This window comes from Lagenorhynchus albirostris, chromosome 19 (assembly GCF_949774975.1).
Source record: "Lagenorhynchus albirostris chromosome 19, mLagAlb1.1, whole genome shotgun sequence".
NCBI classification, from domain to species: Eukaryota; Metazoa; Chordata; class Mammalia; order Artiodactyla; family Delphinidae; genus Lagenorhynchus; species Lagenorhynchus albirostris.
In genome coordinates, this window is record NC_083113.1 from 19,077,176 (window position 1) to 19,090,957 (window position 13,782).

Here is a 13,782-nt window from a genome sequence, read left to right on the forward strand (position 1 = left end):
TCTGGTAGGACTGGTGCTCCCACATCAGACTTCTCCTTGCCTGTTTAGCATTCCAGATGCACTTACAGTAATTTTGTCCAGTTCCGAAAAGTCGTGCTTGCATCTTCAGTGCATGGAATTTATATATTGATTTGTGGAGAACTGACGGAATTTAAAGAGTGAACTCACAGCATCATCTTGAGTCTAAGTCTCCCCTCCATCATCTAGCAGTCCCTTTCCTCCCAGTTTCACTGACTTCTGGGAATTAATACTATGTTTATATCTTTTCAAAGTTCAAAAAGTAGTTTTTAAAAATGAGTCTTTTGGGCCTGTGTATTCCTGACTTCTAATGTTATTGTATTGTACTCAGAGAGTGTGATCTTTACAATATTACTTCTTCAGAAGTTTTAAGACTTCCCTTGTGGCTTACTGCCATTTTTATAAGTGTTCCCATGGTCTTGAAAATAATGTGTATTCTACTAACTTCTAGGTTTTTATGTTATCATTAAGTTTGTACCTTGACTGTTCAAATCTTATGCTCTCACATGGTTTTGTCAAGCTTTGCCTCCTGTGTTTCATGGGCTCCTGTTTTTTTTAAATTTATTGAGGTATAGTTGATTTATAATATTATATGTCCCACGGGTAAAAGTCCCAGATGTACAACGTAATTCACAATATTTAAAGATTATACTCCATTTATAGTTATTATAAAATATTGGCTATATTCCCTGTGCTGTACAGTAAGTATTTCCTTGTAGCTTATTTTATACATTGTAGTCTGTACCTCTTAAACCCCTCCCCACTTTCCTCTCCCCACTGGTAACCACTAATTTGTTCTCTATATCTGTGAGTCTGTTTCTCTATATTTGTGAGTCTGTTTCTTTAAATTCACTCGTTTGTTTTATTTTTTAGATTCCACATATAAGTGACAACGTACAGTATTTGTCTTTCTCTGTATGACTTATTTCACTAGGCATAATACCTACCCTCCAGCTATATCCACATTGTTGCAAATAGAAAAATTTCATTCTTTATTATGGCTGAGTAGTATTCCATTGTGTATGTGTGTGTGTGTGTGTGTGTGTGTGTGTGTGTGTGTGTTTATCATACCTTCTTTATCTGTTCATCTGTTTATGGACACTTAGGTAGCTTCCATAGTTTGGCTATTGTACATAGTGCTGCTATGAACATTGAAGTGCACGTATCTTTTTGAATTAAGTGTTTTTGTTTTCTTCAGATATATACCCAGGAGTGGAATTGCTGGGTCATATGATAATTCTATTTTTAGTTTTTAAAAAATATTTAATTAATTTATTTGGTTGCGCCAGCTCTTAGTTGCAGCATGTGGGCTCCTTAGTTGCGGCCAGCGGGCTCCTTAGTTGCGGCTTATGGGCTCCTTAGTTGCGACTTTCTGGCTCCTTAGTTGTGGCATGTGAACACTTAGTTGCAGCATGCATGTGGGATCTAGTTCCCTGACCAGAGATCAAACCCAGGCCCCCTGCACTGGGAGCACAGAGTCTTAACCACTGCACCACCAGGGAAGTCCCTCTATTTTTAGTTTTTTGAGGAACCTTCATACTGTTTTCCACAGTGGCTGCACCAGTTTTCATTCCCATCAACAATGTACAAGGGCTCCCTTTTCTCCACATCCTTGCCAACATTTGCTGTGGTCTTTTTTTTTTTTTTTTTTTTTTTGCTGTACGCAGGCCTCTCACTGCTATGGCCTCTCCTGTTGCGGAGCAAAGGCTCCGGATGCGCAGGCCCAGCGGCCATGGCTCACGGACGCAGCCGCTCCACGGCATGTGGGACCTTCCCGGACCGGGGCACGAACCCGCGTCCCCTGCATCGGCAGGCGGACTCTCAACCACTGCACCACCAGGGAAGCCCTGCTGTGGTCTTTTTGATGATAGCCATTCTGCTAGGTGTGAGGTGATAGATATCTCATTGTGGTTTTGATTTGCATTTCTCTGATGATTAGTGATGTTGAACATCTTTTCATGTCTGTTGGCCATCTGTATGTCTTCTTTATAAAAATATCTATTCAGTTATTCTGCCCATTTTTTAATCAGATTGTTTGTATTTATGATGTTGAGTTGTATGAGCTATTTATATATTTTGGATATTAACCCCTTATTGATCATATCATTTGCCAATATATTCTCCCATTCAGTGGGTTGTCTTTTTGTTTTGTCAGTGGTTTCATTGCTGTGCAAAAGCTTTTAAATTTAGTTCCCATTTGTTTATTTTTGCTTTTGTTTCCTTTTCCTTAGGGGACAGATCCAAAAAGATATTGCTACAATTTATGTCAAAGAGTGTTCTGCCTATGTTTTCTTCTAGGAGTTTTGTGGTTTCTGGTCTTACATTTAGGTATTTAATCCATTTTGAGTCTGTTTTTGTATATGGTATGAGAAAATGTTCTAATTTCATTCTTTTACATGTAGCTGTCCAGTTTCCCAGCACCACTTATTGAGGAGACTATCTTTTCTCCATTGCATATTCTTGCCTCCTATGTTGTAGATTAATTAACCATAAGCATGTGGATTTATTTCTTGGCTCTCTATTCTGTTCCATTGATCTGTGTGTCTGTTTTTGTGCCAGAACCATACTGTTTTAATAACTGTAGCTTTGTAGTATAGTCTAAAGTCAGGGAGTGTGGTGTCTCCAGCTCTGTTCTTCTTTCTCAAGATCGTTTTGGCTATTTGGGGTCTTTTGTGTTTCCATACAAATTTTAAAATTATTTGTTCTAGTTCTGTGAAAAATGCCATTGGTATTTTGATAGGGATTGCATTGAATCTGTAGATTGCCTTGGGTAGTATGGTCATTTTAACAATATTAATTATTCCAATCCATGAACATGGTGTATCTTTCCATCTGTTAGTGTTGTATTCAATTTCTTTCATCTATGTCTTACAGTTTTCTGAGTATGGGTCTTTTACCTCCTTAGGTAAGTTTATTTCTAGGTGTGTTATTCTTTTTTTAAAATGCAATTGTAAATGCTGTTGTTTCCTTAATTTCTCTTTCCGATAGTTTGTTGTTAGTGTATAGAAATGCAACAGATTTCTGTATATTGACTTTGTATCTTGTAACTTTACCAAATTCACTGATGAACTCTAGTAGTATTTATTTTTATTTTTATTTTGTAGTGTATTTAGGATTTTCTATGTATAGTATCATGTTGTCTGCAGAGAGTCACTGTTTTACTTCTTCCTTTCCAATTTGGCTACCCTTTCTTTCATTCTCTTTCTTTCTTTCTGTCTGACTGCTGTCGCTCGGACTTCCAATAACATGTTGAATAAAAGTGGCAAGAGTGGGCATCCTTGTCTTGTTCCTGATCTTAGAGGAAATGTTTTCAGCTTTTCACTGTTGAGTATGATGTTAGCTGTGGGCTTATCATATATGGCCTTTATTATGTTGAGGTGTGTTTTCTCTCTACTCACTTTCTGGAGAGTTTTTGTCATAAGTGGTTGTTGAATTTTGTCAAAAGCTTTTTCTGCATCTATTGAGAGAATAATATAGTTTTTATTCTTCAATTTATTAATGTGATGTATCACACTGATTGATTTACAGATGCTGAACCATCCTTGCATCCCTGGGATAAATCCCACTTGATCATGGTATATGATCTTTCTAAAGTGTTGCTGAATTCAGTTTGCTTATATTTTGAGAATTTTTGCATCTATGTTCATTTATGTTCATCTATGTTCAGTGATATTGGCCTGTAATTTTCTTTTTTTGTGATATCTTTGTCTGGCTTTGGTATCAGGGTGATGCTAGCCTCATAGAATGAGTTCAGAAGCATTCCTCTGTATTTTTTGGAATTGTTTGAGAATGATAGGTGTTAGCTCTTCTCTAAATGTTTGGTAGAATTCACTTTTGAAGGCACTTGGTCCTGGACTTTTCTAAATTACTGATTCAATTTCATTACTGGTAATTGGTCTGTTCATATTTTCTATTTCTTCCTGATTCAGTCTTGGGAGATTGTACAGTTCTAGGAATTTGTTAATTTGTACTTGGTTGTCCATTTTATTGGCATATACTTGTTCATAGTAATCTCTTATGATCCTTCGTATTTCTGTGGTGTCGCTGATAACTTTTCCTTTTTCAATTATGATGATATTGATTTGGGCCCTCTTTTTTTCTTGATGAATCTGGCTAAAGGTTTATTGAGTTTATCTTTTTAAAGAAATGGCTCTTAGTTTCACTGATCTTTTCCCTTTTTTTAATTTATTTGTTTATTTATTTTTGGCTGCATTGTTGGGTCTCTTGTTGCTGTGCATGGGCTTTCTCTAGTTGCGGCGAGTGGGGGCTACTCTTCATTGAGGTGCACATGCTTCTCATTGCAGTGGCTCCTCTTGTTGCAGAGCATGGGCTCTAGGCATGCAGGCTTCAGTAGCTGTGGCATGCGGGCTCAGTAGTTGTGTCTTTCAGGCTCTAGAGCACAGACTCAGTAGTTGTGGTGCACGGGCTTAGTTGCTTCGCAGCATGTGGGATCTTCCTGGACCAGGGCTTGAACCCGTGTCCCCTACATTGGCAGGCGGATTCTTAACCACTGTGCCACCAGGGAAGTTCCTCATTGATCGTTTCTATTTTTCTTTTTGAATCTCTATTTCATTTATTTCTGCTCTGATATTTATGATTTCTTTCCTTCTACTAACTTTGGGTTTCATTTGTTCTTTCTCTAGTCCTTTTAGGTGTAAAATTAAGTTGTCTGAGAGTCTTCTCATTTCCTGAGGTAGGCAGTATAAACTTCCCTCTTAGCACTGCTTTTGCTACATCCCATAGATTTTGGATCATTGTGTTTTCATTTTCATTTGTCTCCAGGTATTTTTCGATTTCCTCTTTGATTTCTTTAGTGATCCACTGGTTGTTTAGTAGCATATTGTTTAGCCTCCATGTGTTTATGTTTTTTTCAGTTTTTCTCTTGTAGTTGATTTGTCTCATAGCATTGTGGTCAGAAAAGCTGCTCACTATGATTTCAATTTTCTTAAATTTACCAAGGCTTATTTTGTGGCCTAGCATGTGATCACTCCTGGAGAACAGTGCATGTGCACCTGAAAAGAATGTGTATTGTGCTGTTTTGGGATGGAATGTTCTATATATATTGTCCATATGGTCTAATGTGTCACTTAAGGCCAGTGTTTCCTTATTGATTTTCTGCCTGGATGATCCATCCATTGATGTAAGTGGGGTGTTTAAGTCCCCTACTATTATTGTGTTACTGTCATTTTCTCCTTTTATGTATGTTAATATTTGCTTTATATATCTAGATGCTCCTATGTTGAGTGCACATTTATTTACAATTGTTATATCTTCTTGGATTTATCCCTTGATTGTTATGTAATGTCCTTGTCTCTTGTAACAGTCTTTATTTTAAAGTCTATTTTGTCTGATATAAGTATTGCTATGCAGCTTTTGTTTTGATTTCCATTTGCATGGAATACCTTCTTCCATCCACTCACTTTCAATCTGTATCTTTAGATCTGAAGTGAGTCTCTTGTAGGCAGCATATATGTGGGTCTTGTTTTTGTATCCATTCAGCCGTGTCTTTTGATTTGAGCATTTAGTCCATATACATTTAAAGCAATTATTGATATGTATGTTCTTATTGCCATTTTGTTATTCGTTTGGGGGGTGTTTTTGTAGGTCTTTTTTGTTCCTTCTTTTGTTCTCATCTCTTGTGATTAGATGACTATCTTTAGTGTTATGTTTTAATTCCTTTTTCTTTTTTATGTGTGTATCTAGTATAGATTTTTGGTTTGTATTTATGTGAAGTTTATATATAGCAAACTATATATATATATATGATTGTTTTAAGTTGCTGATCTCTTAATTTCAGATGCATTTAACAACCCTGCATTTGTACATTCCTCCCCTTACGATTACTGTTTTTGACGTGTTTTACATCTAATTGTTTTGTGTATTCTTTAACTGCTTATTGTGGATATAGATGGTTTTACTACTTTTGTCTTTTAACCTTCCTACTAGCTTTGTACATGGTTGATCTTCTACCTTTACTGTATATTTGCAAGGGCTTCTGTTTTTTATATCTTCTGACTGTTCTCTTTTTCAGTAGGAATGCTCCCTCTTTTGCCTTAAATTCTGATACTGATATTGCTGAATCAGCTGTCTTTAAGGCTGCTACTTTTGGTAACATGTCCCATCCCTTTTATTGTCTGCTTCTCAGTGTCATGGGCTGTGGCTCGTGTCTCTTTCAACAAACCCAACCGGAGAGTCTCCAGCTGGGCAAGTGGAATCTGATCACACTGGATGTGATTACTGCTGGATTAATTTCTAACGTATTCCTTTGTGTTTTCTTGGCTTAAAAAAATCTTACCCTGATTTATTAACCATCAAATGTCCTTTATTCCTTTTTTTTCTTCTGCTGATGTGGATGGAAGTTATATTTCTATTCTTTTAGCAATTACCTTTAAAATTTAACATGAATACCTAGTAGAGCCTATCTCAGTTCTCTTCCCTCTCTTGCAAGGGCTCTCCCTTTCATATCATCTAGTGTATCAGCTACACCTTGTTTATAATCCCAACCAACCCTCCAAAAAAAGTCCATCATGACAGAAACAAAAAATCCAATACTTACATACATACCAAATGTGCTTTACTGCTATTTCCTTAATGTTGCTTCTTCAATCAATTCCTTCTCAGTTCAGTGTCCTCTTTGGTTGTAGATTTTTTAATAGTTTCCAACAAGGACTGAAGAACTGTAAATGTCTCACAGTTATTATCTACAAATGTATTTTGCCAGTAGTCTTGAATGATAGTTTAGCTGTGTAGTATTCTAATCTGAAAGTCAAATCAATTTTCCCTCATCACTTTGAAAGTGTTTCTCATGCCATGGCTGTTGTTCTGATTGCCCTAATTTTGTAGCTATCTTTTAAATTCAGTAGCTTAAATTTTCTTCCTTCCACTCTAATGTTTATATCTGGGTATGTTTTTGTCTAGAACAGGATTCAGTTTGAAGGCTCAGTGTTTTTTGATTGTGTAAAGGCTCTCTGCTCTTCTTTGAATTTCTTACTCTATTCAATATACTTGAGCTTCTTCCTAGGTTTCTTCTCTTAATTTCATGTCTACATTTTCTGCTTCTCTATGCTTCATATTCAGTCTACCTTTTACTTTTCTCACTTGTATATTTGTCTGTTGTTGATTAAATTTTTAATTAAAGTAACTTTTTGTTTCCTTAGGAATTCTCTTTAGCTCTCCTTTCCTTTTCCTTTACCATTTTAAAGATAGATCGCTTTTCAGATTCCTGAATCATCAGAAGTTCTTGGGGGGTGGACGGGGTGGCTCAGCCATTTGTTTGCATCTGCTGACTCACCCTTGATTTTCTGATTTTTTAAAAATACAGACTTTGGATTTAGGAAGTGCAAGGCATGTCTGTGTTGGCTTCTGTCAGGTGCTCCAAGCACTGAGGTCCATAGGCCTTTGACTAGTTTTTACATTTGTTTCTTGCATAAATCTCAGTACTCAGATCAGGTACCTCCTCCTTGAAAGGGGCTCCTCAATCTCCCACTCCACCCCACCCCCACAGGTGACCCCACTGCACCAGGATGTATTCCTCTAAGATGCATTTAATCACCTCACTTACTTCTGCAAAATGCAGTCATCTCAAGAGGCTAGACTCCTACCTGAAGACACCAGGGTCATAACTCAGTCCCTTTCTCTGTGGCCTGGGTCGTGATGCTCAGGACACACTTGCTCGGTGATCATACAGCAGCCTTCACCCTCATCGACTGACTTCCTTATTACTGCCCTTTCAGACTTGTTTACGTTGCAGGCCGGGAAGGCCACATGCTTAAAGTGCTCTCTTATGTTAGCGTCAAGCGCCTCACTCCAGCCCCTGCCATCATCTTTTATGTAAGTATGAATTCTGCCACAAAACACCCCCTTAAGGCAGAGGGTCCCTCAGTTTGGATGATGAAGTAAACTTGATCACTAAGCTCAGTGATTTTCAAATGACCCAGGTTCCCCCAGCCCTCAGTTATATAAACAGGTACATAAAAAAGTTCAAAACAATTCAAATAATTTACCCAACTTCTGCTCCTTGTTCTGAATTTACCCACGAAAGACACTGTTTGAATCTTCTGAGCTTGTACCCTCTACACTTCTCACATGTACATTTGTATGTTCTGAGTCCCTGGTAACAAACTGTACAAAAACCCACTAGCTTATGAGGAAGGAGAATAAGGCATTTTACAAGGTGGCTAATGACAACAGCTTCTCATTACAGTCCAGTAATTCAGAAGTCATGGGACCCTTGTGAATTACAGGTGTTTGACATCTTCTGATTGGAATTTCTCAGTGAGGGATAGTCCTTGGCTGTATGCAACTGTTTTGAGCACCTCTGGACCATCCACACCCCAGCCTCAGGGCCAGATTCTTCCTCCCACCCCCAGAGGGAGCCCTTATTCTCTGTCAGCCTACTCCCTTTGAAGATGAGAAAAAGGACCCAGAATTACAAGGCCCTTGGAATTACAAGTCTAGGACCCTGCAGCTAACGCAGTCAAGACCAGACCTAGACAGCCTGGGTTTTATGGTGCAGGGCCCTTTCCCCCAATGAAAACTCTCTGTAAGGAAAGTTCATAATTAGGAAGCTGGTGCAATATACATACACATTTTGTTTCTCCCCTGCTTAAAAGAGCTACAAATTTTCCAAGTCCTTTCCATCACACCTCGAAGAGCTGTCATAGCACCAGTCTGGTTTAACCCCAAATATAATGGGATACATACGAGTTTTCTTTCACATTAAAGTGTTTATCCACAGAAAAAAACGGCTTCTTCCATCTTTTGTGAAGTGATAAGGTTAATGTTTTCATGTACGAGTGACCTAAAAACTCCTTCTTCTTTCTTCTAGGGTATCATAGCGATCATTTATATCATCCCTGGTGACATAAACTCATTAGTCAATTACTTCAGTTTTGCTGCATGGCTGTTTTATGGCTTGACGATCTTTGGACTAGTTGTGATGAGGTTCACGAGGAAAGAACTGAAAAGGCCTATCAAGGTAGGTTTAGTTCCCCAGATGTCACAAGTGGCTTTGATTTTCTGAAATGAACCAGGCAGAGGTAACTATTTTAACTTCTAGGAGCATGCTTTCTATTTTCAACCTGACTCTTCTCTTGAACATCATACTTTAGAGTGGAGTTTGCTCTTCAGTTCATTTCATATTATAGATTACGATCCAGTCATTCATCTCATAATTTATTAAAGTTATCAACAATACCTGTGACCTGTCTCTCTAACCAAAGTGAGATGTCCAGTTCTGAGAGTTCCGGGACCCCTTAGGAATACACTTTCCGTCGACCGATGGGGACTTCTGATTCTGGCCCAGACCCATTCCTACGCGTGCAGCCACTAACGGTCCGTGTTTGCAGTCTGTTTTGGGCTCCTCCCCACCTCCCTCCATGGCTGGTGTGGGTCCATATACCAACGAGGAGGAAGGATGTATTTTATTTTGATTATGTTACAGGATTTTTTGGTTTGCTTTTTTAAAAAACCTGTGCTGTTTATTCTTATGATAACAAGTGAAGATGTAAGAAAAAGGTAGGCAAGAAGAGGGCTTCAGTAACTAGTGCAAGAATAAAGATAATGTCTTTAGCTTCGGAACGTTGTTTCACAAATCTGGTTAAAAGTCTTTCTGGCACAGTAGCTTGACCATCACCAAGCTGCTGGAGTCAGAGAAGGCGTGGAGCAGCCTGCTGGAATCAGGCAGCTCCACCTCAACCGGGGCATCAGGCAGGCAAAGTCATTATGGTAGCACAGATTTTTAATCTGCGCAAAATCTCTCACACAGAAGTAAAAAGGATTTGAGAGAAAATAATGAAGTAAGGAGACAGGAAGAAAAAAAAGAGATTAACATATGTATAACTGGAGTCCTTGAAGAAGAAAATGAAAGTAACAGACTTCTTTTTTTCTTTAATTTTTAAATTTAATTTTATTTATCTTTTTATACAGCAGGTTCTTTTGAGTCATCAGTTTTATACACATCAGTGTATACATGTCAATCCCAATCGCCCAATTCATCACACCACCACCACCACGTCCCCGCCACTTCCCCCCCTTGGTGTCCATGCATTTGTTCTCTACATCTGTGTCTCAATTTCTGCCCTGCAAACCGGTTCATCTGTACCATTTTTCTAGGTTCCACATATATGCGTTAATATACGATATTGGTTTTTCTCTTTCTGACTTACTTCACTCTGTATGACAGTCTCTAGATCCATCCACGTCTCAACAAATGACCCAATTTCGTTCCTTTTTATGGCTGAGTAATATTCCATTGTACATATGAACCACACCTTCTTTGTCCATTCGTCTGTTGATGGGCATTTAGGTTGCTTCCATGACCTGGCTATTGTAAATAGTGCTGCAATGAACATTGGGGTGCATGTGTCTTTTGGAATTGTGGTTTTCTCTGGGTATATGCCCAGTAGTGGGATTGCTGGATCATATGGTAATTCTATTTTTAGTTTTTTAAGGAACCTCCATACTGTTCTCCATAGAGGCTGTTATCAGTTTACATTCCCACCAACAGCTTAAAAGCTGTGATTCAAGAAACATTTCCTGAAGTGTGAGGGAAGGTGGGAGGGGAGACACAAAAGGAGGGGAGACTTGAACCAACACACTGAAAGGCATAGAGTGTAACTGGGAAATCCGAACTAGACTGGGCAACGAAGAAATACATTCTGATAAAACTATGGAGCTTCTTTAAAAAAAAAAAAAGGCTTTGGGTATATCCACTTCCCCTTTCCTGTCCTCCTTCACCTCAATTTGCTTATAAAGGAAAGGAAATAATACAGGCATCAGACTTCTCATCAGCTACACTTCACGCTGTAAGACTGTGGGCAACTTATTTAAGATATTCAAGGGAAAAAATGGAAGTCAAGTATTTTATATCCAGTCAAATTGACCTTGAAGAATAAAGTTACCAACGAAGTAACTCAAAGCATATATTGTTACATGAGACCTAAGGAATCGCTAGAGAATGAGCTTTAGAAACCAAAAAGCCATTGGCATAAGGTGAATATATTTAATTAAAGAACTAAGACTAAATGATGGGAGATAAAGATAGCAAAACAGTATATAAATATTAAGCACTGACAACATAATACAACAAAAATGGGAGAGAAAGCATATGAAAGTATGCCAGTTAAGGAAAGTATCTCAGGGAAACTGCCTTTGGATACGATTTAAAATTAGATGCTGGGGGGAAAGAGAAGAAATCCTAGCTTATTTCATTACTGCTTATTATAGATAATATCTAAAAAAGAGGAGACAAAGGTATTAATACCTACTATTTATAATGGTAACTCTCAGAACAAAAACAGTGTTTATAGATAGATATATCCAACACACATACCCACACACAAACACATCCACGAAACCATATCATAAAAGAACCTATATATAAAGACTCGAATAGGGAAACAAATGAGAATATCTTCCTGGTTGACATTTTCCCGGTAGAATGCTTATTAGGGTTTTTTGTTGTTACTGTTTTTTGCTTATTGATTTTTAACATCCCCAAACTTTATAGAATCTATGAATCTCTTAATATTCTTATTTCTAGTTGATAGTTATGGATAGTTATATGGAAAAAAAGAATATTTAAATTGCCCAAATGCAATACAATATTTTTAATACGTGTGTGAGGAAAGTTTCAAATGGCATTCCAAATCCAACACAAGTCGCAGTCGTATGGAGGCATATTGGAAAGTGTGAGGCATGTGTGTCTCAGATGTTGGGAAACATGTTATTGCATTAAAGGTAACCATTTACTAACAATCATACTAATTGGTCACCAGGATGTCATTTTTAAAGCAGTTTACTTCCAGGTATAACACATGTTGGATATATATATGCATTTACTGTTTTTTGTTATATCTGAAAACACTGGTTAGAAGTCTGGGGTTTCATGTGATACATGGTAATTTTCCCACTTAAAGGAAGTAGGCCCCGGAAGAGTTTTCCCACAGAATGTCACTCTTTAAGGGCAGAAAACTGACAGTAAGTCGAAGGTACTTTATATAGAAATATGAAGCAATATGGAGACCAAACTTATCAGTTGTATGAATAAACCAGCTTATTCAGTTTAAATGGGTTTAAATCAGCCATTAAAAGAAAAAATTTTCAGGCAGGTTTACAGAGCTGTGAAAAATGCAAAGTAAAAGGATAGGCAAAGAAAAATCAAGCAAATGAAAATACGTAGAAAACAGGGGTTGTGATCTTATCAGACAAGCACTCAGGCCCGAAACACAAGACAAAGACCATTTAGTAATGCAAAAGGCTAAAATTCACAATAAAGAGATAACAGTTATGAAAACCCATTCACCACACCACACAGTAATTACTTTTACAAAACAAACTATAGGAAATACAAGGAGAAACAGACACACACACTAATAGGAGACTTTAAAACATCTCTCTGAGAACAAGACAGATCCAGGCACATCACTAGTAAAAGTGACTGCAGATCTATAAAAACATAACAAGGTATATCTTAGAGATTCATTTCAAATTCTGAATCCCCCAAATAGCAAACATAGTGCATATGGGACAGGTCTGACCACTGACAATCTTTAATACCACAAAGAAAAACCCTGATTAAAAAAATCAGAAATGGGGCTTCCCTGGTGGCGCAGTGGTTGGGAATCTGCCTGCCAATGCAGGGGCCACGGGTTCAAGCCCCGGTCCGGGAAGATCCCACATGCTGTGGAGCAACTAAGCCCATGCACCCCAACTACTGAGCCTGTGCTCTAGAGCCCATGAGCCACAATAGTGAGCCCACGTGCCACAACTACTAAGGCCCACGCGCCTAGAGCCCGTGCTCTGCAACAAGAGAAACCACCACAATAAGAAGCCCGTGCACTGCAACAAAGAGCAGCCCCTGCTCGCCGCAACCAGAGAAAGCCCACGTGCACCCATGAAGACCCAACGCAGCCTAAAACAATAAATAATGAAAAATAAGTACATTTATTTTTTTAAAAATCAGAAATGATACAGATCACATTCTCTGCAATAAAACAGGAAATTAATTTTAAAAATTAAACATTTTGGTCCAAAAGGAAATAGGAAATGAAAGTACATAAATTCCTAAAAGTAACAATAATGAAAACAAGACGTATAATCTATGATCAGCACTTTAAGGAAGTTCCACTACATTACTTACATCAACAAAAACGAAAACAAATTAAATAGGCAACTCAAAGGGCACGAGAAAGAACAACAAAGAAAACCAAAAGGATATAGAAGGAATTAATAAACATAAAGAAAGCACTTAACTGGATTATATGATTTTTAGAATTTCACCATGAATTCAGATTCTGCTGGGGTTAGTTTTAGTAAACTATATTTTCCTAGAAAACTGTCCATTTCATCTAGGTGTTTGAATTTATTTGTATAGAGTTGTACAAAATAGTTTATGATTTAAAAAAAAAACCTTCCTGTGTTCTGGAGATTATTTCTCCATTTTTTTTTCTTATTTTTGTGTTTATGCTTTCTCTCTTTTTTTTTTAAGGTAAGCTACAGGACGTTTTATTGATTTTTCAAATTATTTTTATGGACTATAACACTGATACCAAACGGTGCAAAGATAGCACAAAAAAGGGGAGAAGAGAAAATCACAGACCAATCTCACTTTTGAATATTGATATAAAAATCTTAAATAAGATATTTTAACAAATAGAATCCAATTCTATTAAAAACATATCATTACTAAGTCAGGTCTGTGCGAGGGTGGCTAAAGATTAGAATGAACTGGATTTATTTAACTCATGGGGATATAATTCATCA

General features: G+C 37.6%; 1 protein-coding gene across 1 annotated transcript in view; it reads left to right on the top strand.

Moving 5' to 3' along the window:
* Positions 1–13,782, top strand: part of SLC7A9 (solute carrier family 7 member 9) — a 32,723-nt gene that overhangs the window by 13,027 nt on the left and 5,914 nt on the right. Inside the window, exons 9-10 of the mRNA XM_060131471.1 lie at positions 7,752–7,848; positions 8,846–8,995. Of these exons, the coding sequence (XP_059987454.1) occupies positions 7,752–7,848; positions 8,846–8,995 (247 nt within the window). The remainder of the gene's footprint in view (positions 1–7,751; positions 7,849–8,845; positions 8,996–13,782) is intronic.